Source organism: Boleophthalmus pectinirostris, unplaced genomic scaffold (assembly GCF_026225935.1).
Source record: "Boleophthalmus pectinirostris isolate CB_2022bp ecotype Guang Dong unplaced genomic scaffold, ASM2622593v1 HiC_scaffold_22, whole genome shotgun sequence".
Taxonomy (NCBI): Eukaryota; Metazoa; Chordata; class Actinopteri; order Gobiiformes; family Gobiidae; genus Boleophthalmus; species Boleophthalmus pectinirostris.
In genome coordinates, this window is record NW_026571190.1 from 32,347,430 (window position 1) to 32,373,051 (window position 25,622).

Below are 25,622 nucleotides of genomic sequence, written 5' to 3' on the forward strand. Positions count from 1 at the left end.
TTGTACATTTTACAGTAATGAGCTATACAAGTGAAGTAATGAACCTGGATACTATAGCGGTCACGAGTAAACAAACATATTTTGCTAAAAACAGTTTATTGGACAAGTAATATTATAAATCTGATCCCTTGTTTTAATCATCTGAATAGACAGGCCAAGTCTTAAAAATTAATTACAATATGGAAAACATTTGCAGCAAAGAACAGAACCGTAACAAAATATGAGGTCACACTAAAACTACAAGCACAGGGCAGTTAAAAAGGACTGAATAAATATATCACAACACTAAAAGCTTCATATTTTGAGTAGCTTTCTTTAGTTTCATTGGTGTTCTCGTCTCGTGTAGGCAGCTTCTTCGTGGTTCAGAGTGACAGGACGCCGAATCATGTGCTCGTTCCAATTTAAAGGTGTAAATTTTCAGGAGGAGGGTCCGCCGCCTGCTTGTTTCCACGGAGGTGTTGATTATTTCACAGTATGGAAATAAACTTGGTTATCACGATGGAAGCAAGTTTATGGTCAGATTAATGAAGAAGCAAGCCTCCAAATAGTAAGAATTCATGTGTTTTAAAGTATTTTTGAGCTATTAAATGCCTAAACATAATTGAATAAATGCAAGATAGATGTGTTATGAGGTTCTTTTTCCAGACCAAGAGTCAAACATCGTTGCTGGATTAAAGAGGCAATCGAAATACGGAAACCTGCCCATACGAAGATAAACCGGGACGAGGGGGCTTTTTTACTCTCACACACCTGGGATACTGTCCTGAGGAAGTCGGACTGCAGATGGCGCTGTCGTCCTGCTCCACTGGTGGGAAGACAGCGCCAAAACCTGTAGAAATCAGCTGAGCGGACGTGACCACTCTGAGGAAGACCGCTAGTGAGCAGACGAAACTGTCAGGTATGAAAACAAATTCTTGGTCTGAAAAAAAGAACCTAATAAGATAAATTATCGGAGGACCAAATGAACGTAATTGGGCAAAGTAAATGTGTTTAATACCCTACTGTGGACCACTCCATGCACAAAAAAACAAAATCACATCTCCATGGAGACAAACAAGTAGCGGACCCTCCACCTTTGAAGTTATGTCGTTCACCTTTAAGCAAGATATTTCATTGTGCACAGGACCAAGGCACTCAACATTTACATCAAATACATCGGCAAATCTACAATTTAAAGCAACTTTCTGGACTCAGTGGCTCAAATGGGTGCAGTAACTTTTGACTAGTAACATCACGAATACAAATATCCATTTCCTGTTTTGTACTGCTCAACAGTACTTCTTATACAAATCAGTAACAGTAATCAGTAGTTTATGTGTGAAGGTGCACTGTGTAACTTTCTGGTTGGGGCTCCGTCACCCGGTTGCATGTCATTGCTCAAAAAATACCTACAAAAACATATATTCTGACTCTTCCCACAGATCTAACTTGGTCTAGTTTGGTCTACGTGAAGACAGAAAGGTTTAATGCCATTTTATTGTTTGTTTTTAAAGCTTTGAATGGACTGGCCCCACGTTGCGTCTCGGACCTCATCCAGATTTACACCCCCGCACACGCTCTGAGGTCCGAGGGTCAGCTCCAGCTCACGGTGCCTAAGACGAGACTTAAACCAGGAGGGACAGGACCTTCTCACTCTGCTCCTCCACATCTGAACAGCCCAAACTGGAGCGTTATAAGTCTCGTCTTAAAACCCACTTTTACTTTCTGGCTTTTAACACTGCTTGAGTTGTGTGGTCCACTGTGTTTTTTTATTTTATTTATTTTTAATGTATTTATTTTTGTACGTATTTATTTTTAATGTATGTATTTATTTTTTATGTATTTTTAATGGCTTTATTTATTTATTGCTATTCTATGATTTTGCTCTTATTTTATTTATGATTTTATTTTACTAGTTTTATTATTTTAAGACTAAATCTGAGCATTTATTTGATCATTTGTTTTGTTGTTTGTTTGTGAAATGTATTATATATATAAATAAAGTGGACTGGCTTGGATTCCAGACAAAGCAGTGACACCTCCACGGAGAAAAATATTTGACGGACTCCATCGGAAAAGTTACACAATGCACTTTAAGTAAGCACGCCGTCATAATATCAGTAACGTTAGTCTGAAAATAAGAACATCTACTTGTGACGAAGCCTACTGGTGCCCTAAAGTGTTGTACAGTGAAAATAATTTATCGCACAGTCCGACAGTGTAACTATGAAAAGACTTGAGGCTGGAGAGTTAAATGAGTGTGACATGTTGATGGTCCCACATTTATGGTTTGAGCAGAATCCACACGTGATCGGTTCAGGCTTTCTTCTCCAGAGATTGGTAGTACTCCTTGAGGACGGCCCAGGCTTTCGGTGCCATGAAGCCGTCTGGTGGGTTCTCCCCTGCCCGGGCCATGCGACGCATTCGAGTGCCAGAGATGAAGTCATAATCTTGATGGCTGCAATAAAACAGTCGTGATTACAATTGATTTTTTGATCTTTTATTGCTACAAATAAACAAACAGTTCACGTCAGCAGTGTCGTGAGGTCGGCCTTTCACAATTAACTCTTTAAAGGGTGTTTTTCCTTCGCCTGACCAGACGCTCCCTCCTCATTTCTGTTTGGAGTCAGAAAAGTCTGGAATCGGATCAGAGAGAGTGACATCAACCATCTTCACTGGGGACGTGCCAATCATAGCGGCTAATTTAGTAATTGTCTCTCAAGAATATGGAGAAAAATCCCGCACACCATCTTACTTGTAAAATATGAGATTTATTATGACAGGGGTTCCGGGTTAAATCCTGGTTAAGACCTGGTTAAATCCTTTTAGACCTGGTTTAGACCTGGTTTAGACCTGGTTTAGACCTGGTTTAGACCTGGTTTAGACCTGGTTTAGACCTGGTTTTAGTCCTGATTTAAATTTTGGTTTAGTCATGGTTTAGTTTTGATTTTAGTCCTGATTTTAGTCCTGATTTTAATTTTGGTTTAATCCTGGTTTAGTCCTGGGGTCAGTCCTGGTTTACTCCTGGTTTAGTCTTGGTTTAGTCCTGGTTTAATCCTGATTTAGTCCTGGTTTAGACATGGTTTAGTCCTGGGTTTAGTCCTAGGTTTACTCCTGATTTTAATTTTAGTTTAGTCCTGGTTTAGTCCTGGTTTAGTGCTGGTTCAGTGCTGGTTCAGTGCTGGTTTTAGTCCTGTTTAGTCCTGGTTTAGTCCTGGTTTTAATTTTGGTTTAGTCCTGGTTTAATCCTGATTTAGACCTGGTTTAGACCTGGTTTTAGTCCTGGTTTTAATTTTGGTTTAATCCTGATTTAAACCTGGTTTAGACCTGGTTTTAATCCTGGTTTTAGTCCTGGTTTCAGTCCTGGTTTCAGTCCTGATTTCAGTCCTGATTTCAGTCCTGATTTCAGTCCTGATTTAGTTCTGGTTTAGTCCTGGTTTAGTTCTGGTTTAGTCCTGATTTTAGTGCTGATTTTAGTCCTGGTTTAGACCTGATTTTACTCCTGGTTTAGTCGTGATTTTAGTCCTGGTTTAGACCTGGCTTAGACCTGGCTTAGACCTGGTTTAGACCTGGTTTTACTTCTTAAACAGGGTGTGGCAAGAACAGAGCTGACACGTCGTAAAGGAACAGTGTACCCAAAACAACATAATTCAAAACGCAAAGACAATCAACATACAGTGTAAGTCCTAATAAATCTCACAGTTTGCAAGTAAGACGACGGGCGGGATTTTTCTCTATGTTCTTGGGCTGCCCCTTCTCCTCCAACGCACCCATCTCAAGTAAGTGATGTGCGAAGATCTCATTCTTTTATAGCAATTTTCTCTCAAAAGTAGAAGACGTGTATAACTGATTAAGAAAATAAAATTGGAGAACGAAGTAAGTACAGAACAGCTGGCTTTAGGCTTGGTACAATATTGAAATTTGGTGTCACAATTGTCATGGTTAAAATAATTGCAATTACCGATTATATCACCATAATTATTAAAGTTGTTTTTGACAGTTTAAACATGTTACAGATGTGATTAATTACACTTTTAACATTATAAATAAGTTCCATATAACAACTTTTAAAGAACTGTACTTTGTCATGAGTGAAAACAACATTAATCTAGAAGAAAACATCAGGGATAAGTAGCTTTTTTCAGCATATTCTGGTGATAAAATGACGATTATCTTTGTTGACGATTATATAAATGACATTATTGTTTATTGTCTCATTTCTAGTTGGCGTAGGACAGTGGTGGTGAAACTGCGCAATGTGGTGTCTTGAAAATAAGCGATTAAAAAGTGCTCAAAACATGCACGAATCACTCAAAATACAACTTCGAGAGAGTGAATGGTGAGGAGAAACAACTATAACATGATTAAAAGCGCAAAAAAAGAGTCAATTTTGCATTATAGGTCTGCTTTAAATTGTGAAATAGTTTACGGGCAGCACATTTTAGACTGATGAAGTAAGTGAAGTAATGAACCTGGCAACAAAAAGAGTTGAGTAAAGTTGCACTTGTTTCTCAAAAGTAGAAAACATGTTTAACTTCTTTGACCTCGGATACATAAGGTGTTTTCCTGGCTGATTCTGCAGACTTCTTTTACTGTTTCTAAGTCCTCTATTATATTTTTCTTTACCCTTCTTCTTTACTCAGCGCCGCAGTGTTTGTTGTGACACAAACAAACCATGTGTTTCTCCCTCTGGTTAATGGGGCGATATGTTTACTCTCTGATCCAACATAAACATCACTGGTTGTGCGGTCAGATCCACTGTCCCACGGGGTGGAGGTGCGATTCCAGCTCCCACAGATGAGTCGTCGTTGTGTCCCTGGGCAAGACATCTAACCCCTTTTTGGTCCCAGTGTCTGCGTATGTTAGTGTATGAATGTGCGTGTAAATGGGTGAGTGGTTCCTTGATGTAAAGAGCTTTGAGTGCCTTGAAAGTGGAAAAGCGCTCTAAAAATGGAACCGTTCACCATTTTACCAGTAAATCTGCCTGTCAGTCTCGCCCGTCTGAAAGTGGGGAGAGAGGATACGGCTCCAGACCCACACGTCTTTGTAAAGTATTGACAAAGTGTGTGGTTTTGGCCAGCCAGAAAGTCTAAAAAGATATTTAAAGAGCCATTATATGCTATTTTCTGATCTGTTATAACGTTATTTCCTCATCACATATACTTAGTGTTGTGTTTTGTTTCATTCACACGTTTAACACATAAAACCGTGCATAGTTTTTCTCTCAAACAGAAAACTTCCAACTTGTGCTGTCACGTCTTAACGCAGGAAGTGCTCCGTACACCTTCACTCGAATCATTTTTGATGATTTCAGCCCTGGAATTGCCCATCTCTACTGAACAAAAGGTAAAAAGTACCGCTTGAAAACTACCACTACATGACATCACAAGGGGGAACAGAGCATTTGAGCTTTGGAGACGTAGACAGACATAATAAAGGATTACTCAAACACGTGTGAATGAAACACAACACAACTCCAGGCATGTTTTTGATGACGTAACAACCCTCACAAGAGTCAATTTTGTGTAATATAGAACTTTTAAGGCAAAATCAACTTTACTCTAAGGTGAAAGGTAGAAAAAACTTTTTAAAAAGGTGTTTCTTACAGTCTTGATAAACAAACAAAAATGTATCTCCTTGCAAACTTAATGCCAAAAGTCAATAAACCATCAATCGAAAAGAACAGTATTTCGTCACTGAATTTATTCCAAGTTTGCGGCTCACTTTTTGCATAGATCTGTTTTCAATATGATTGTGCTTTATGTTGACTAGATATCGAATCCCCTTCTCGACCAGCAATCAATATAAGCCCAAAATTCCGTCCGTTTTAACAATACCGTATTCAATTACCGTATCCACATTTGTCCAGGAAATACTCATTATAGAAAACAAGGAAATTCAGTGTGGGCAGTGCAATCTAAACAAAAGCTCGGTTGAAGCTGTATAATAATAAGAAAGAAGGGTTTTTGTCAAATCCAGTGAGCCAGTGATACAGTCTGATTTGAGTTAGTCGTCATTATACGCTCTTCTCATATACACAGTCTAATTAATGGCAGCTCTCTCTCATTTCTGACTGACTTCAAAGCCCGCGGAGCTTTTAACTGTTGAGGATTAAGCAACGATGGCTGTTATCTTTGGCCTGGACGGTCGTGCAGACAGAGAGAAGGAGCTCTGAGAAGGGATGAAAGGGAACAGGGCGATCTTAATGAGAGTTTGGAGTGGAGCTTTTGTCCTGGCGCCTGGGACAAATTGACCTGACTTTGAAGAGGCTGATAATTCCTCGTCACTCCAACATATAAAGCTGTCAGGTTTTCAGACAAATGCTTTCATTGAATGCGTTCCAATGAACTTTTGTCAAGTTTGGAAGAAAAACAAAAGTAGCCACCCAAGTTTAACTAAGCAAAGTTAGAGTTAGAGCCTGTCATTGGACAATTTAAAAGGTCCCATGTTACAGAAATTTGACACTTGTGAGCTTTAATCCATGTTATAATGTTGTTACCTCATTAAAAAACATATCTGGAGTTGTGTTTTGTTTCATATACACTTGTTTAAGTAATCCTTTATTATCTGCAGAGCTCTGACGTGATGTAGTTTTCAAGTTCAGTTCAACAGCTACTGTGCCTTTTAATTTTGTTCAGTTGGGATGGACAATTCCAGGGATAAAATTATCCAAATGATTCTAATGAAGGTTTACAGAGTTTAAAAACACAGTGGAGCACCTCTTGTATTACCACATGACATCACAAGGTGGAACAGAGTGTTTTCTGTGTGAGAGAAAAACGCAACCTAAATATACAGGATGTGTGTGTTAAACATGTGTGAATGAAACAAAACACAACTCCAGGTCTGTTTATATTATCAATATTATAATAGATCAGAACATAGCACAATATAGTAGGCCCTTTAACTAATTCATTAATTTTAACTGTTTTGACCAGCCAGCTTTATTTTATTTATTTTTTACTGAAAAACAGATTCATTTAAATCACTTTGTGTGTCAATGAACTCTTTCAGTTGTATTAAGATGTTTGTGAGAAGACTTCACATCTGCAGTGCCTGGAGTCCTCTAGTGTTTGGCATCATTACAGACTGGAACACAATTTATAAATTATTTCTAAAAGAGCATTTCTAATGTCACCCCAGAGATCCTCTATGGGATTAAAGGTCTGGAGATTTGTGCTGCCCTCTCCATAATGATAAATTCAATCATGGAAAGAAGATGGAGCCCTTTACAGACCTTTTTATCAGTTTCGTAACATTCGTAACATCATGTGCTGCCTTAACTGGTCCATAGTGAACTTGCAGCTCAACCAACTGTAAAAACTTACAGTTGAATGAGGTTACAGATCAGAGCTGCTTGAACAACTTTTACAAAAAAATGAACTAGAACCAGCTGCTGCCATTTCACAGGGTTTACTTGCACAACAGGATGTCTTACTTTTTTGGATCATAGAAGTCCATGGCTCTTTTGACTTTGTTGTAGGCGGCGACCTTGAAGGGTACGATCTCGAGGGTGATGAGCCCCGGGGCCATGGTCAGCACTTTGGCCCCGTGGCTGGGCTCGTACAGGTCTTTTCCGGTCTCTGGGTGGGGCATACCGGCAGGGTCACGGCCCACGATGTAGAAGTTGGCACCAGCGACCATTCGAGACCTGCAATGCCACTGAACCTGGAGCAAACCCAAAATCATTAATATGTTGTGTCTGTTTTCGCAATCTGTTAAATGAAATACTATACTGAAATCAATGTGAAATAATTAGTTTCAAGACGTTACATTTTAGGGCTGTCAATGTTGACCATTTAATCAAAACAAATGATTTATCATCCACAAATTAACACAGATTAAGTAATTTAAACGCTAAAACGGGAAAACTGCGCCAAACCAAACTGCCACAGAACACTGAAAGACACCAGGTCACCACTAACAGCTTGCATCTGTCAAGCCAGATACACCCGCAAGCGGTAATTAAGGGTCTTTAACTCTACTAAACCTGTTGTTTGGTCATGTACAGTTACCATTTGGGCTTTAATATAATTAGTTTAGATTCATGGAATAATGCTGGTACCAAATGTTATCTTTGTGGTGACACTTCTAGTTAAGAGGATTCTCATTCATTTCAAGTGAGAATTTGAGAAAAGTTTCACTGCTACAATAAGAAAGAAGGTATAGAAAGTATCTGTGTAAAATGTTCAGTGTTTATGTGCACCAACAAGTCAACACTGCACCGATTCACTGGGAGGTTTTAAACTGGCTTTGTAGTCCGTATGGAACTTATTTGCTATCAAGATCGGCAGCCCCACACAAAATAATACAACCCGAATGACGGTGGCGCCCATGGCAACTTCTGGAATATGGTAAATAGTCAGACTGCAGGCTTTGTGCCCAGCTGCACAACACTTATTCATGTAAATGTACCTCAGTTGGTCCGGCGTACATCATGGGCGAGGGGAAGATGGCGACGATCGTGGTCTCAGGATTAAGCACCCCCTCGTCCAGCACGGCCGCATGCTGCTTCATGCGCCAGGGCAGGGGCACATCGTCGTCTTTGGTCCAGCCGCCCAGAGGGTGGAGCAGCAGCACCGGTCGCCTGTAACCGCGCTCGATCAGACGCTTGTGGGTGTCCTGCATCAGGAGGGCATGGCCGTTGTGGACCGGGTTACGCAGCTGGAAGGCAAATACAGCATCTGTGCAGAGAGAGAAATGAGTGGGTAAAATCATCAAAATCACTAAAAAAAATAACTAAAAAGAATCAGTTTATTGCCATTGTCAGTGGGCAAAATTCATAAACCAGGAACTTGCTTGAGGAACTTGCTATGATGCAACGTAGTGCAAGGAGGTCAAGTACAGCTGTTTAAAGTGTCAGCAACTGGTGTTATAGGTGACAGGATTAATAAAGTGACAGGTGTTATAAAGTGACAGGTGAAACAGAGAGTTCATGAATTCAATGGCAGCGGGGAAGAAACTGTTCTTGTGGTGAGAGGTTTTGTATCAAATAGTCCGTGTGGAGGGTGAGAAGGGGCATTTGTGAGAGCTGCCAGATCCAGTCCAGTAACATCCGTCTGCCCGTGAACTACAGGTGAAAATTAGCACTTGTGCTACATCCTGGCTCCATGCATCCTTCCCTTTAAAGCTATTTTTAACATTTTAGTGAGTGGTCCCCATCTAATATTTAAACTGAAGAAAATAAATCTACACAAAGTTATTAAAGCTGCACAGACAGAAACCTGGGCCCTGGAGTAGCAAAAGCCCCAAAGCAGGAATGTTGCTTATGGAGCCATCACATTTTCAGAGTAGTGAACATGTTCTCTCTTCTGTCTCTCTCTCTTTAGTCATGGTGTTGAATAGAACTCGCTCAAGTCACGGCTGTTAGAAGTTCAGTTTAATAGTTTGTTTAACAAGGACCATGTGTAAACACATTACTCTGATGAAAGCAGAGATGCTTCAGACCAGATTTAGTCAGAGCTTGTTCCTTTCTGCAAAACCCGAGCAGGTTAGTAAATATGATTATTTCGTAATATCAGTATCCCAAAAAATAAATTTATTGCAACAACACAATGTTTTCCATTTGACAAAAGTACTGTTTTTGGAAAGTAAAATGTTCAAAAAGACAGACTAGTTTTAAGGTTTGACCTAGTTTGACTAATAAATGGAGGCATGTGGATTTTTTGTTTTAACTTAACATATTGAGCCAAAACGTATATTCAAATATGGCAGCTATATTGTTATTACAGAACAGTTACTGAATATAGCATCTTTTTCTCTTATTGTGTATCGTATCCTAAATCCAAATATAAAACTGACTACTTCTGGGTGTTTTCTGACAAAGTGAGTGTCTGATATCTTATATCCTTCTCTGATGAACTGAACCTTTTTTCATATGGAAACCAGCAGCTCCCTGTCCCTGTGTGAATCCATTTACATTCAAACTACAGAGTCTCACTCTTCCATTACGTCCACACACTCCAGTACAAATCCATTTTGCCTCGTGTGACAATCCGACATTACCAAAGAGCCCTCCATTTTGTCCCATACCTGCGTTCATCTCTTTAAACTTGTGTTTGAGTTCGTTGGGTGTCAGTCTGTACTGATCCAGTCCATCATTCCAGCGGATTCTGTCCAGAACCTGCAGATCTCCGCCCACCAGCCAGTCTCCACTCTCCATCACCATCTGAAAGAGCCATCACAGGTATCACAGTCAAGACCACAGTAACATCATCTTCAAGCCTCAGGAGAGTTGGACTCAGACCGTCATGGACCTCAGCAGATCGTCCAGATGCACATTATTGGAAAATTCACCGATATGGCTGTTCACAACTGTGATAATGTGATTTTTTTTTATTTAATTTCAGTTCTAATAAAACTAAACGCTTTAATTTAATGTGCCATTATTGCATTATTTTCTGAGCTGTTAAATGTTAAATGTTTCCTCATTATAAACACACATGGAGTTGTGTTTTGTTTCACTCACACATGTTTAACTTCTTGGGTTTTCTACTTGAGCTCTTCTCTCAAATAGAAAACACTAATTTAAGACATGAAATTTCCCATCTCTACTGAACTAAAGATAAAACATAGCTTGAAAAACTTGGAAAATCTTGATGTTACTGCAGTTCGTTGCAATATTATTTCGTCATTCAGTATGGCATTGTCAATACTTTTGCTAAATAAGGCACATCCTTAATTTCTGTACATCGGTTAAGAGGCAGATTGTGGTAAGAAAAGAACAAAAATACAGAAAGTTGTGGTAAGTTGAGTTAAAAATAAAAACTATGTATGTACTTATAAACTGAAAATTCCCTCCCAAAAAGCAGTGAAGTATATGCTTTTAACAGTTTACTCATCTCTGCAAATGTGGGTTCAACTAAAGCCTGTGGATGAGCTTGTGGTCACAAAGATAAAGGTCTTCAGCGGAAAATCTGCTCTAACAAAGACAACAGACAGCTCCAAACCCAGTTAAAATTCTGTTCTATTTCACAGACCATTTTTTGGCAGGTGTTCTGGTGTCTGCTAGAGTTACGGAATACAATGGCCTGGGCCGTTTAACAGAGATGCAAAGTGACAATTCTCTACTAGGACAATGTGTTTAAAGAGAATTAAGACATGGGGATATGGTTGAAGAAGTTATTTAAGTAAAATAAAAGAGAAATTGGACAGAAGCCCTTTAAAGTATTATGTTTCAAAGCAAATGCGAAATAAAAATCAATGCAATATCTGATTTTTTATTTTTTTTTATCTAAAAAGCTTTTATATTGCCAAGGAAAAAACATCTGCAATTCAGGGCTGCAAAGTGCGTTGTTGTCAATGTTTTTGGTCAAATAAAAAATGTCAAAGTTCCCGTATTACGCCATTTTCTGAGCAATGTTATGTCGTTTCCTCATCACAAAAATACCTGAAGATTTATTCATAATTTTAACAGACAAACCCTGCATATTTAGGCTGAGATCTTCTCCCAAATAGGAAACAGTCTGTTCCACCTTGTCATGTCATGTGGTAATACAAGAAGTGCTCAATCTGTTTTTAAACTCACACATACAAATTCGCTAAAATCATTTGAACAATGTCAGCCCTAGAACTGCCAAACTCTACTGAACAAAAGGTAAAAGGAGCTGTTAACTTGAAAACTACTGTTTCGTGACATCACAAGGTGGAACAGAGCATTTTGAGCTTTGGAGATGTAGACAGACTAATAATAAAGCATTACTCAAACGTGAGAATGAAACAAAACACAACTCAGAGTATGTTTTTGAGGTGCTAACAGCATTATAACATGTCTTTAAGGGTCACAAGTGAAAATTTTGTGCAATATAGAACCTTTAAAAGAAATGATAACACAATAACAACAGAAAACTAAATAAGTCTCTATAGTACAAGGAGGTTTATTTGGTCTTCTGATAATTTATTATAATATATTAGTTTCTTTTTTCAGTCCTTGAGTTTGTTTTCATACCTGACAGTTTCGACTGACACTCGCGGTCTTCCTCAGAGGGGTCACGTGATGTTGCTGTGACGTTTCCGCTCAGCTGATTTGTACAGGTTTTGGCGCCGTCTTCTTACCGGTGGAGGCAGAACGACAGCGCCATCTGCAGTCCGACTTCCTCAGGACAGTATCCCAGGTGTGTGAGAGTAAAAAATCCCCCTTGTCCCGGTTTATATTTAATCAGCTGACCGGAAACGTCACAGCAACATCACGTGACCACTTGACCGCTAGTGAGCAGTCGAAGCTGTCAGGTATGAAAACAAACTTCTGGTCTGAAAAAAAAAGAACCAAATAATATAAATAAGTCTCTGTAAGTCTAAAAACAGAAAAAGCATTAAGTAACTACACACATTTCTTTAATAAGGAAAATTACTCTTCTTGGAATTCGATATGGAAAATAATCAATCAGCAGGAAGTTCTGTGCTGTGCTGTGAACTGATTAATAACCACCTGTCTGGGGAAATCAAAGAATTTTTAGAATGTTGCAATTTTTTTTTTCCACAGCCCAATTAGAGCACGAGGTCTGCACAAGGCCAGAGACAAGTCCAGACAGACAGACAGACACCAGGCTCTGCACAGGCATCTATGAATACGTGCATCTGAACAGGTCTGTCACGATAACAGATTTTGAAGTGATCTACACTACTAGTCAAAAGTTTGGACACACCTGCTTATTTTTTCCTTTATGTTCATCACTTTCTACTTTTTAAACACATACAGAAGACTTCAAATATGTGGAATTAAGAAGCAAAAAAAGAGTTAAAGGTGCACTGAGTAACTAGTAGAGGGCCCATCAAATGCTTTTCTTCATGAGATATTATTACTTCATCTGGAATGTTTCACAGTGTGGTATAAAATTTTTATATCATCATGGAAACCAACCCAAACCAAGTTACAGGTCAGATCTGTGGAGAGGCAACCCCGATCACAGTCAGAATGGCAGTTTTTATAAGTATTTTTGAGCTATAAAACCACCTGTAATTGAATAAAAGTAGAGGTGGTTAATGTCATACTGTGGAACATTTCAAGCAGAGCAATTAAATATTCATATTCAGAGAAACAAGCAGGTGACAGACTCCTTCCCAAAAAGTTACACATTGCACCTTTAAATAACTCAACAAAATACTTTTTATATTTTATATTCAAATTAGCTTTTGCTCTCCTGAAATGGTTTTCACTTTAAAGCTGTGCCCCCCTAGCCCGGTTGGTGCCACCTCGTACCTCTGCTCAATTTCATTTCTCCCCAGTGACTAGGTCAGGAATCAAAATACAAGAGACGGTTCGCAAAAACCCCGGAAGTGCAAGTTCGGGCACCAGCCAATCAGCAAAGAGCCATGTATTCAGTGTTGTCAACGATTCCTGAGATTGAGGATTTACTAGTTATCTGTGACAAGGTTTCCCTACTGACAGTAAGAAAGCATGTTTTCAAGGTATTTTTGAGCAATAAACACACTTGTAATTGAATAAATGCAACATTGTTAAGTTTAATGCTATACTGTGGTAGTCAGACTGGCGCCACCTAGTGCTTCCGCTCAATTTCATTTCTCTCCAGTGACTAGGTCAGGAATCGGAATACACTAGACTGTTCTCAAAAACCCCGGAAGTAAAAGTTCGGGCATCAGCCAATCAGCGAAGTGTGATATATTCAGTGTTGTCAACGATTCCTGAGATTGAGGATTTAAAGCCGGAACAAAGAGAATGTTTGGTGAATTTCATCAAGGGGAAAGACATTATTGCCCTTCTTCCTATGGGATTTGGGAAAGCTTAATATACCAGTTAGCCCTGTTAGTGGCACATTAAATACGTCACGACCAAATAGCAGCTATTGGTTAAATGAAAAAAACTACCCGTCTACTGTCGAGCAAACAAAATCTAAGGCTGTGAGGTCAGACAGTTTGTATGAAGTGAAACGAAGTAAAACTGGCTGATGAATCAAGCTAGTGCCCCCCACCCCCCAGAAAATATTTATATATACTTTTTTTTAAAGGTGCACTATGTAAGAATATGTCATTGCTCTGCCTGGAATGTTCCACAGTATGACATTAATCAGCTCTGTCTTACATTTATTCAATTACAGATGGTTTTATAGCTCATAAATACCTAGAAAAACATTCTGACATTTGAGCGAAGTTGCCTGAACTGACCTGTAACTTAGTCTGGTTTGGTCTCAATGAAGATAAAAAGGTTTAATGCCATACTGCGAAACATTCCAGACAACACAATAACATCTCTGTGGAGAAAAGCAGCTGATGGACCCTCCACCAGAAAAGTAAGAAAACATACTCATGATAAATACTGACTCCAAAAATGTCCAAAAAATTGTTCCATCTAACACAGACTGAACAATGAGGTGGTATAGTAATCATCAACAGGCCCACAACTGCCTTGATTTTATGACATAAGTGAAAGAAAACGTGCATGTGCATCGAGTTATCCACCGTAAAGAAACTTGAGCAAATAAACAGCCATTCTAGACACTACTGAGGTCTCGTACTGAGGGGCTCCCGATCGGACAGAAGAGTAAACAGGAAAAGGTCTGTTTACTACATTTAAGGTGTTTTTTATGAATGGGGCAAAGTCAGAAGCACTGTCTCCCTGAGAGTGGTGACAGACTGGCTCAAAAGGGCGTTTAAACACACTCTTAAATACACAAACGCATGCTTCGTACCGAGTGACGCTTTAATCACACCAAGCTGAGCACACAAATCAGCTGTGACAGGTTCAAATAGATAAATGCTAAGATGACTTATATTATGGATTGATCTGCATTTAAAAGGAGACCTATAGTGCTTGTGTCTACTATATAGTGATAATCTATTAACCCTGTGGATCATTCACAGTATGGCATTAACCATTCATATCATCATGGAGACCAAACCTGACCAAGTTACAAGTCAGAGCACCTGTTTTTAGGTATTTTTGAGCTATAAAACCACCTGTAATCTAATAAATGTAAGGTAGAGTTGTTTAATGTCATAAAGTTAACATAGTGCTCCTTTAAATCGCAATATTAATCTGAATTGACTTAATAAAAGAAACAACAGTGATGATTTCCGCGTTAGAAAACAGCAGTGTACAATGGAAACATCGTCGCAACAAAGAGCAGTGTAGCTGACGGCCCCTCTGCTGGATAGCTGCAGATCACACAACAGAGTAGCAGAGTTTTTATTCATTCGCACTGAAATGACTTCACAGCACTGCAGAATCCTACACGCATCATTAGTTGCCGATATGATACATACCTCGATACATAGGCCTCAATACAATATATTTTTTGATACAATGTACTTTCGATTCAATACAATTCGATACGATATATTTTAAATAGATTCAACAGTTCAGTGAAAAAAGGCTAAATCATGGCTGTGATACTAAAAGTCTACCAAGTCCACTGAGTTTGTGCAAAGTTAATATGAAAAACGGCAATTTTACTCATTAAAACAGTGAAATTCTCAGTACAATTGTTAGCCTGATTCATCAGCCGGTTTTACTTCATTTCACTTCGTACAAACTGTCTGACCTCGCAGTGTTAGAATTCGTTCGCTCGACTGTAGGCAGGTACTTTTTTTCATTTAACCAATCGCTGCTATTTGGTTGTGACGTAGGTAACGCTATCGGGGCTAACTGGTATATTAAGCTTTTTCCAAATCCCGTAGGAAGAAGAGCAATAACGTCTTTCCCCTTGATGAAATTCACCAATTCTGGCTTTAAATCCTTGGTCTCAGGAATCGTTGACAACACTGAATATATGGCTCTTCGCTGATTGGCTGGTGCACGAACTTGCACTTCCGGGGTTTTTGCGAACCGTCTATTGTATTTTGATTCCTGACCTAGTCTCTGGAGAGAAATGAAATTGCGCGAAGGCACCAGGTGGCGCCAACCTGGCTATAGAATTGTGGCTCTTACACAAAATAATTTAGTAAAATATACCTAAAATTACTCTTGGCGATATGTCAATACAGCAGCCCACAATATCGATACTGTATCATCACATTAAACTATACGACATATCGATTTTTCAATATTTTTGCACACCTCTACGTATCATTGATTAAAAAAATAAAATTGGAGAATGAAGTGAGCTCAGGGCAGTGGACGTGCGATTGTGCAGGTGAAAATGGGGGAAATACAGCGTCTTGAAAATAAGCGATTCAAGGTTCCTTAAACATGCACGAATGACTCCAAATACAACTTCGAGAGGGTAAATGAGAAGGGGAAACAACTACAACATGGTCAAAAACTCTGAAAAGTCAATTTTGGGTAGTGGAATTGAATTAAAAAGCTGTGCAACTGTATAAATATGTGGGAGCCCAAATAAAATAAATCAATGCTCCAGCAAGTCTGATGTCAAATCAATCACAGCTTCTAGCATCTGCCGTTTCCTAGTTTTATTCAGAACTTATTTTCACACTTCTCTCCCATCTGATTAACAGTGTTTAGTGATTCACCTGTCTCCGCTAAGCCTTCTTCTGTGTGATTCATAAAGTTCACAATACAAAACAGATTCGACCTATTACACATCAGCAGTCACCTCCGTCTTCCTCTCGCAGACAAATGTCAGAGGCTGGTTTAAGAGGCCGTATCACCCTGTTTTATGAACTCCACATATATCAGAAACATAACTGGAGCTCTGTTGTGTTTCATTCACACTCAAACCTTACATATTTAGGTTGAGTTCTTCTCTCAAACAGAAAACTTGTGATGTCTTGAGGTAATCCACTGTGTTTTAAAGCCCATACACCTTCACTAGAATCATCTGGATCATTTCCGCTCTGTAATTGCCAAAGTCTACTAAACTAAAGCTGTTAACTGCTTCAGGACATCATAATATGGAACAGAGCATTTTGAGCTTTGGAGATGTAGACAGACTAATAATAAAGGATTACTCAAACATTTTTTGAGGAGGATATAAGATTCCAACACGTCTTAAAACCCACTTTTATTCTCTGGCTTTTAATGCAGCTTGAGTTGTGTGATCCTTTGTGTCTTTTATTTATTTTATCTTTCATTTATTTATTGTTTTATTGTTTTAGTACTGCCTTTATTTATTGATTTTATTATTTTTGTTCACTGATTTTATTCTTCTTCTTCTTTTATCTACTGATTCTATTAGTTCCTTTTGTTTGGAATATAATCCCGCTGACTTTTTAGAGTCAAATGTTTTATACTGCTGTGTGAAGCACTTTCGAAACTTTATAAAACGTGCTATACAGATAAAGTTGGATTATAAAGTTAACAAGGTTCAATTTTGCATAATATAGGACCTTTAAACTTCTGTGTGATTCCTGAAGATCACAGTACAAAACCGATTTGACGTATTCGCATCGGCAGCCACCTCAGTCTTCCTCTTACAGACAGATGGCAGGTTTAATGGAGCCATGTGTGTGTTGGTGTGCGTGTTTGTGTTTGTGTGTGGTACAGGGATCATTGTGGCACATTATCTTATTACAAATAATAATACACAATACTACGTACCTACCACCAACATCAGTAAATAGCAGACAGATGGAAATAATTTGTGGTATATGTGAGAAAGAATTATGCTGCGTTCAGACCACAGCATCAAAATCTCGCCAAATGCCTCTAGTTGGACGCCTTTGCTTTTGAAGGCAAAAGCTTGAAACTTGTTGATGCATGGAGAATTTCACAGAGAGTTCAGATGTTTTAACTCAAATCAGACAAGATGAGCACCCCCCATAGACTTTGCATATAACCCCTGATACTATGGTCTGTGTAGAATGGTCAATGCTATAAGAAACGTAACTTTAAAAGGTGCACTACGTAACTTTTCTTGAGAAAAGTGCGCCACATGCTATTCTCCATGTAGATGTACTTAACTGTTCAGCCTGGAATTTTCACAGCAAAGGCCGCCACACACTACAGGACTTTTCGGTCTTAAAAGATTTTTAAACACGCAACAAAAAGCGCATACCTCAGACACAAGGAATATCTTACGAGATTTTAAATCGACGCAAAGACTGCTGCGGGATATGGCTGCGTAAAACTGACTAAAGTTTCGAACGCACCTTGTGTCCGCTGTTTCCTGTTTACTGTAAAACCACTAACTTTGAGACTCTTACATGTTCAAAAGATCAGGATACTGCATTCAGACTGCAGCCTGAAGTGACCCAAATCCGATTTTTTGGCCCCTATGCGACCTGTATCTGATCTTTTAATGACAGTCTGAATGACACAGATCCGATTTTTTCAAATGCGACCCAGGCCACTTGAATATGTGGTCCTGAAACCGATACATATCCGATCTTTTGACATGCGACTTTAGTCTGAACGGCCAAAGCGCATTCATCCAACCTACACGTTATCAACAAGCCACAAACATCACTATTCTGCGCTGAAGTAGGTGAAAATTGTTAATGAACTCTGTGTCACTGAAGAGAAGCACATCGCCACTCACCACTCCACCATCCACACATTCCTTTCAACAGACGTCGCTGCCACTGCCTCACAATACGCCACAGCCAAAAACCTCGTCCTTCTCCTTCTCAATCTCCTCCTTAAAACAAGTAAGTTGTTCATGTTCTGGCTCCGGTACGAGAGGAACTTTAAAATCTCCAGGTGCTCAATGCTCGTGTCCATGTTTGTACAACTTCCGTAAACACAGAGCACGCTCGCTGCGGTTGACGTCGTCGTGTCCTCCAGTGCGCATGCGGGACACTTTCGGGCCGTTTAACGTTCACACTGGAGTCACATACAAGTCGCATTTAATTGGAAATGTGAACGACCTCGCAAAAACATCGGATTTCACAAAAAAATCGGAATTGAGCGTTAAGCCCTGCAGTCTGAACGTAGCAGTTTAGATGCTGTGATTTTGGTCAAACTGTGTTATTATTACTTATGAAATGTGGTGCAATACTTCAGATAAATGATTTTAAATGCATAAAAGATTAGAGATAAAGTCCACAGGAAGGAGAGTCACTGTCACTAATCTGCAGGTTCACCTCGATCTGTGCACTATGTGGATGTACACAGACACACGTGAGGAACCATCTTGCCTTTTTACTTTTAAAGAAAACCTCAAACTGGATTAATAGTGCTGTTTTGTGGACTGGATGTCATTTGCGGAGGACAAATTCCATGGATAATGTGGATGAGATGCTGCAGTTTATATTTACAAGTTTACGAGAGGTGAGTAATAAAGTTTCTATTTCCTGAGTTTGTATCTTGCATCTCTCTGTGTACGTCACTCCGTCTGCCTCTGATGCTCCATTTTATTGGCTTTTACCATTAAGTTGCTGATGTGGTTGGTGGTTATGATCTGACAGAGCAGCTCAGAGTTGGGTCATGCCTCCCTGAACTCAAGGAGAAGGAAAACGCAGCCACAATCAGGCAAATCCTCCTGTAGTGTGTGGAGAATTTCACTGTGCAGACAAGGAGGTCAAGGTACAGATCAGGTCAGTGGAGAGGCGGGCCTGCTCACACAAGAATGCATGTTCTTAAAGATATTTCTGAGCAATAAAATCACCTCTAACAACAAAGGCTTAATCTTAAAGGTGCATTATGTAACTTTTCTGGTGGAGGGTCCATGGAGATGTTATTGCTTTGTCAATTATGATATTAAACCTTTCTATCTTTCTTCATGGAGACCAAACCAGACCAAGTTGCAGGTCAGATCTGTGGAGAGGCGACCCCGCTCACAGTCAGAATGCCTGTTTTCCTAGGTATTTTTGAGCTGTAAAACAACCTAAAGCAATGTAAAGTAGATCTGTTTAATGTCATACTGTGGAACGTTCCAGGCAGAGCAATAACATCTCCCTATAGAGAAAAAAAAAAAGTCAGCGTACTCTCCACCAGAAAAATAACACAATGCACCTTTAAAACAACGACCACAACACGTGGCAGCAGCCGAATGAGGGACTCCACGAACTGCAAGATGTGAATGAACTTTAAAGATCAGGTGTTTGGAGAGAGATCTGCTTCTGCACCAACTCTGACCTCCACAGCTGTGAGAGGAGACAGCTCGGCTCTGTGTTCTGTCAGTACGACATCCGGAGAGGCAGATGCTCAATGTTCCTCACACTTTCACACAAAATCACTACAGCCTTGTACAGTGCATAAACATATAGAGTCTAGACGGTACAGTTAAATAATAATAATGCTTAAAACAACTTTAAAAGGTGTATTGTGTAACTTTCCTGGTGCAGGGTTTGTGAAATACTTTTCTCTTTGTAGATGTTACTTGCTTTGTCTGGAATGTTTCACACAGTATTAAACCTTTCTATCTTCAAGGAGACCAAACCAGACCGAGTTACAGCTCTGATCTGTGGAGAGGCAACCCTGCTCACAGTCATAATGCCTGTTTTTCTAGGTATTTTTTCAGTAAAACCAAGTGTAATTGAAGGAGTCATTATTCTTTCATTCTATATTCTAATTACTGTCAGACAATCGGCCAATCTGCCCCACCAGCCCCTCCTAAATACCACCGATCATTCAACCGCTGACCTTGAGGTTAGTGGGCACACGCTCCAACCACTGAGCCATTTACCACATTAGGATGACCCAATGTCCAACATTTCAGTGTCTTATGAGTTAGAGGTGGGAGAAATATATATAAAAAAATATATAATACCGCAACTTACTTGTACTTTTTGTAGATATGTAAAATTTGAATATGGAGTATATGCTCTATAGCAGGGATATTCAACTTTTTGGGTCCGGTGAGCTACCTTTAGAAAATGAAAATGCCAGAGAGCTACTCATTTTAGCAGTTTCAAGAAATAGAAGTCATTATAAGAGGGCAAGCCTTAGATGTTGTATAGTTAGATGCCTAGAAAACATTAAGCTATTATCCATTTACCGTATTTTACGGGCCATTAGGCGCTCGGGATTATAAGACGCACTGTCATTAAATGGTCTATTTTCTAACTTTTTTCACAAATAAACCGCACTGGACTTTAAACGAAACACAACAGTTGGATGGGTCAGTGGGACTTTGTTTGTCATGTTCACGGTGACTCTGGGCTTTGTTCAGTTGTGGCGTGTAGGGAGGGTGCTGTCTGGGGCCGCTGGATTGTTGGCATGTTCACAGTGACTCAGTTGTTCAGTTCTGGCTCAGAAAGGCTCATTGGACTCGCTTTTTTGGTTCGTTCCTTCGTTCCGTTCCTTGTCCGCGTGGAGTGATGAGTGTAGCTGTGGGTGTTTTTTGCTGCGCAGTCGCTGTCTGCTCCGTGTGTGTTTGCGTGCGCTGCGGGTGGTGCGGCTTTGTAGTTTACTGAAGTCATGATGGGACACCCGAGTGGATTCGTGTATGGGGCGCTCTGGATTGCAGGGCGCGCGGTCGTTCTTTGATGGGGTTAGAGGCTTAAGAGCGCGTCTAATAGCCCGGAAAATACGGTATTTGTGCACAAACTTCAAAATAACACATTTACAGTGGTAATGAATTAAATTTGAGTTATTTACTACAATACATATAATTCAGAAATCCCTTGGCGAGCTACCTGTAAATGGTTGGAGAGTTACTGGTAGCTCCCGAGCTACAGGTTGGAGACCCCTGCTCTATAGTGAAAATAAAAGTTAAACAATGCTGCAAAATTAGAAGTTTTTAAAATTGAAAATACAACAAACTTGCCATGTAATCTTTCTCAGTAGAGTAATGTGATATTTAATTTCTTTTGTGGTCCCATCATGTTTTATGTAATACTTCAACCCTATCAAATACACTTACGGGCACGTTTTAGCACGTTTCTGCCTGAACATCACTGTCGACATAATCCCTCAAAACAGTGCGTATGACAGGTCTTGATGATTTTAAAATTTTTATTATCTGGTGGGATAATATCGGTTGTCAATAAAAGTTTTCTTATCGTTGTATTTGTCAAATTATAATGTCTATGTGCATTGGGGGAGATTTAACCTAGTGTCCAAATGGTCGTCAGGTAATAATTATAGAATTCCCAAGTGTTATGTCATAATTTTAAACCTAAAAAATAAAAAATTGAGAAATAAAGTGTAAAATATTTAGCAAAATCTTAAATATACTGTGTTTTAGATTTTTCTTGGCTAAGGTTTTCTGTTTGTGTGACTAAACCGTTCTCCCTCGGGGCTCACCTTGATGTAGGGGTGGTCCTTGCAGGTGGTGCCCCATTGGCGGGCGCAGCGCTCTTCTTTGCGGTGCTCGTAGAACTCGGGGTTGCGGAGGATGGCCACACGTCTGCCCTCGTAAACCAGCGCCATGGCGGTCACTCCATCCAGTCGCTCCTTATCTGCGCTGGACACTGGCAGCACCACAGGCACAGACAGGTTTATGACCCCACCTAAAATGTAAGAATAGAATAGACTGTATAAAGTGGGACTAGGGGAGTGTGAGTCAAATGAAGCTCACAAGGCTAATTATGAGCTTCAATTTGGAGCCAGGTCCATATTAGGAACAGGAATTTATTAAAGGACAAAATGGCGAAATTAAAAATGCCAGGATCATGTAGAGCAGGTTAAGACAAGTCAATTACAAGGAGGAGAAAGTGTTATTATATCCATATAATCTATGCAAGTGTTTCCCAAACTGTTGTTTTTTTTCTGGGGACTCATATTTTAAAAGTCACAAACCTTCGTGACCCAAGTCAATAGACATTCTTCATAAATCATAAAATAAAGGTGGATTTGACCACTGTTGAACATTAATGAGGATATTTTATGTTGACTGAGTGATCGTGTGTCTTTGAACAATTAGTATTACTCAAGTTTTAAACACTGGAAAACAGTAATTGAAGCAGCAATAAAAGGATCCATAAGTCACCTATTTGGACATTAAATGTAGCCCATTTCTTTTTCTTTTCAACATTCAATTGAACCAGCAATACTCGAACAAAACAGTCAATAAAATAATTACAAAAAGGTTAGAAATTATACAAAACATGTCTTAACATTTCAGTTTTTCTAATGAGACAGGTCTACAATGCCACCATAGTCTGAATCAAAAGGGAAACACTGAACTATATATTTTTTTTAGTATAGTTGAATAAGTGTTGCATCCCTACAAAAATCTATAGCAAAAACTCCAAAAGTCTTAGTGATATATTGTGCAGTCTACACTCCAACACCGTCTCAAGGCCATTGCAGCAGTGCAGCGCCTCCAGATGTATTAGATAAACAGTGACACATAACCAAAGTCCGCGTGTGCGACCCAAACCCTAAAAAGAGATTTGTGTTTATTGATGCCAAATGTTTGATTTGTAAAATTCCCAACTAGTTTTACAGCCTAACCCTGGGGCAAGCAGCTGTTTAATGATAACACAGTCCAATATTAAATCCCAGGGAGGAGCTTTATGAGTATTGATATTTTACAGCTGATGTCATCAACGTTCCCTGGGGGTGTGATGCTATCTGGAGGCACTGCTCAGTCTGAAGATGTTACTCAAATTAGACTTTAATCTAATCTTTAATTTAATCTGACCAGAAAGAGCTGATTTAGCTGGAACTACAGGCGAGATGATTTGTGCTGTTAAACAAGTCTGATACTAATTTTAACAGTTTTTCAGTTTGTCACGCTCACATTTTTTGCTGAAAATTTAACACCTAAACAGGACCGTGAACACTCATACTGATCATAGGCTCCTGAAAATGTCTTGTTTAAATCCATTTTGTGTTTTCAGACAAACTTAAATGACCACTACAATTTGTGTTAATCTGCAATTGCAAATAGTCCATTATTAGTTAAAGGTCCTATTTTTGTGACTTTTGTGAGCTTTTATCCATTTTGGTTATGTGTTATCTCACCAAAAACATACCTGGAGTTGAGTTTTGTTTCATTCACACACTTTTGAGTAAGCCTTATTAGTCAGTTTATATCTCCCATACTCAAAATGCTCTGTTCCACCTTGTGATGTCAGGTAGTGGTACTCTCCAAGTTAACAGCTACTTTTTGTCTGTTGTTCAGTAGAGATCGGAAGTTATCCAAATGATTCTAGTGAAAGTGTTTGGAGTTTAAATTCACAGTGGAGCACTTCCTCACTTACCAGGTGACATCACAAGGTGGAACAGAGTAGTTTTTGTATGAGAGAAGAATAAATAAGCAGGGTTTGTGTGTTAAATATGTGTGAATGAAACAAAACACAGCTCCAGGTATGTTTGTGATCAGGAAACAACATTATAACAGAGAAAATAGTCCAATATGGGCCATTTAATTAATCAACTTAGTAAAAATGTGCTTAATATTTCCATGTAATAAAAACAGCGTATTATAAATCATCTTACCATCCAACAGACAGTCGAAGTGAAGACACTGTAGGTATTCTCTTTCTCGCATAAACCCATTGAGAGGAGTGGCCCAGCCTTCAGCCAGGACCTGGACCCACTGCATGTCGACCTGAGGCACAAACAGAGGGGAGCATGAAGGTTCAGTTAAAGGATTTAAAACAGTTACAAATATGATGGACACACCTTTCCAATCTGCACCGCGGGGAGAGTCTCTGCATCTGCTTTAGCCAGATCCAGTTTGTTCTCATGCACATACAACTCCTTCACTTCATGGAAAGCGTCAATCGGCACAATGTCCTGGAAAAAAAAACAAACATGAACATTAAAAACAATCATAAATGCAAATTATTTTATTAATTTATTTGATATGGACAGTGCATATTGATGAACGTCTATAATTACAGTGTAAATATGACACAGATTATGGAAAAAAATAGTATTAGCTGTTGGCAGTGTGGTAAAAGAAATGATAGTGCAGAATGGCAACAAATCTGATACAATTACGCCCTCTAGTGGTACATAACCATAAAACAAAGGGAAATTCTATCCTTTGTCGTGTCATTTTGTGAAGGCTATACACATAAAAATCTCCACAGTAGTTTCTCAGACGTCTTTCTCACCCTCTCCTGAAGCAGGTCGACCAGCTGTTGAATGCACTCGTTCACGCTGCACGAGTCTGTTTTTAGCACCAGCTCAGGAGCCTCTGGCTTCTCATACTCAGAGTCAATTCCAGTGAAGCCTACGGAGCATTAAGGCACAAGACACAAAATCAATATAAAAGACATTTACAAAGTAATAACAGCAAACACCAATAGAATAAGCATTATTACGGTATCTGTTAGTACCAATAAAGAGTTATTTTCAGTTTAATTGAATGCTGACAGTGCCTTGCAATGCACTATGTTACAGGCACTTGTATCTGAACTATTGTAATCCGGTAATTGCATTGTGGCTGTTTAGAGGGCCCATTTTACGCCATTTTCTAATCTCTGTTACAATGTTGTTTCTCATCAAAAATATACCTGGGGTTGGGGTTTTTTTTTTCACTCTGTTCCACCTTGTTATGTCATGTGATAATAGAGGAAATGCTCTACTACCCTGGAATTGCCAATCTCAACTGAACAAAAAAGTAAAAGGACACTGTTAACTTGAAAACTACCACTTGATGACATCACAATGTGGAACAGAGCATTTTGAGTTCTATGGGAATCCGGGATTATTCAAACATGTGTGAATGAAACAAAACATGAACTACAGGTATGCTTTTGATGAGGTAACATCATCTTAACAGTTGCATCCTTACCTCTTATCTCCCCTGCTCTGGCTCTTTTATAAAGTCCTTTTACATCTCTCTGTTCACACACATCTAAAGGAGCATCTATGAACACTTCATAGAATGGCAGTCCTGTAGCTTCATGAATCTTTCTAGCGTTGAGACGATCCTGAAAGGCAGCAA

At 39.3% G+C, this 25,622-nt stretch overlaps 1 protein-coding gene across 1 annotated transcript in view; it reads right to left on the bottom strand.

The window, feature by feature from the left end:
• Window positions 1-79: 79 nt before the first annotated feature.
• papss1 (3'-phosphoadenosine 5'-phosphosulfate synthase 1) overlaps window positions 80-25,622 on the bottom strand; it is a 29,194-nt gene continuing 3,651 nt past the window's right edge. The window contains exons 4-12 of the mRNA XM_020930487.2: window positions 25,470-25,608; window positions 24,787-24,905; window positions 24,350-24,463; window positions 24,164-24,275; window positions 22,022-22,227; window positions 10,012-10,147; window positions 8,395-8,663; window positions 7,418-7,647; window positions 80-2,437 (exon numbers count right to left, since the gene is read on the bottom strand). Of these exons, the coding sequence (XP_020786146.1) occupies window positions 2,296-2,437; window positions 7,418-7,647; window positions 8,395-8,663; window positions 10,012-10,147; window positions 22,022-22,227; window positions 24,164-24,275; window positions 24,350-24,463; window positions 24,787-24,905; window positions 25,470-25,608 (1,467 nt within the window). The 3' untranslated portion in view covers window positions 80-2,295. The remainder of the gene's footprint in view (window positions 2,438-7,417; window positions 7,648-8,394; window positions 8,664-10,011; window positions 10,148-22,021; window positions 22,228-24,163; window positions 24,276-24,349; window positions 24,464-24,786; window positions 24,906-25,469; window positions 25,609-25,622) is intronic.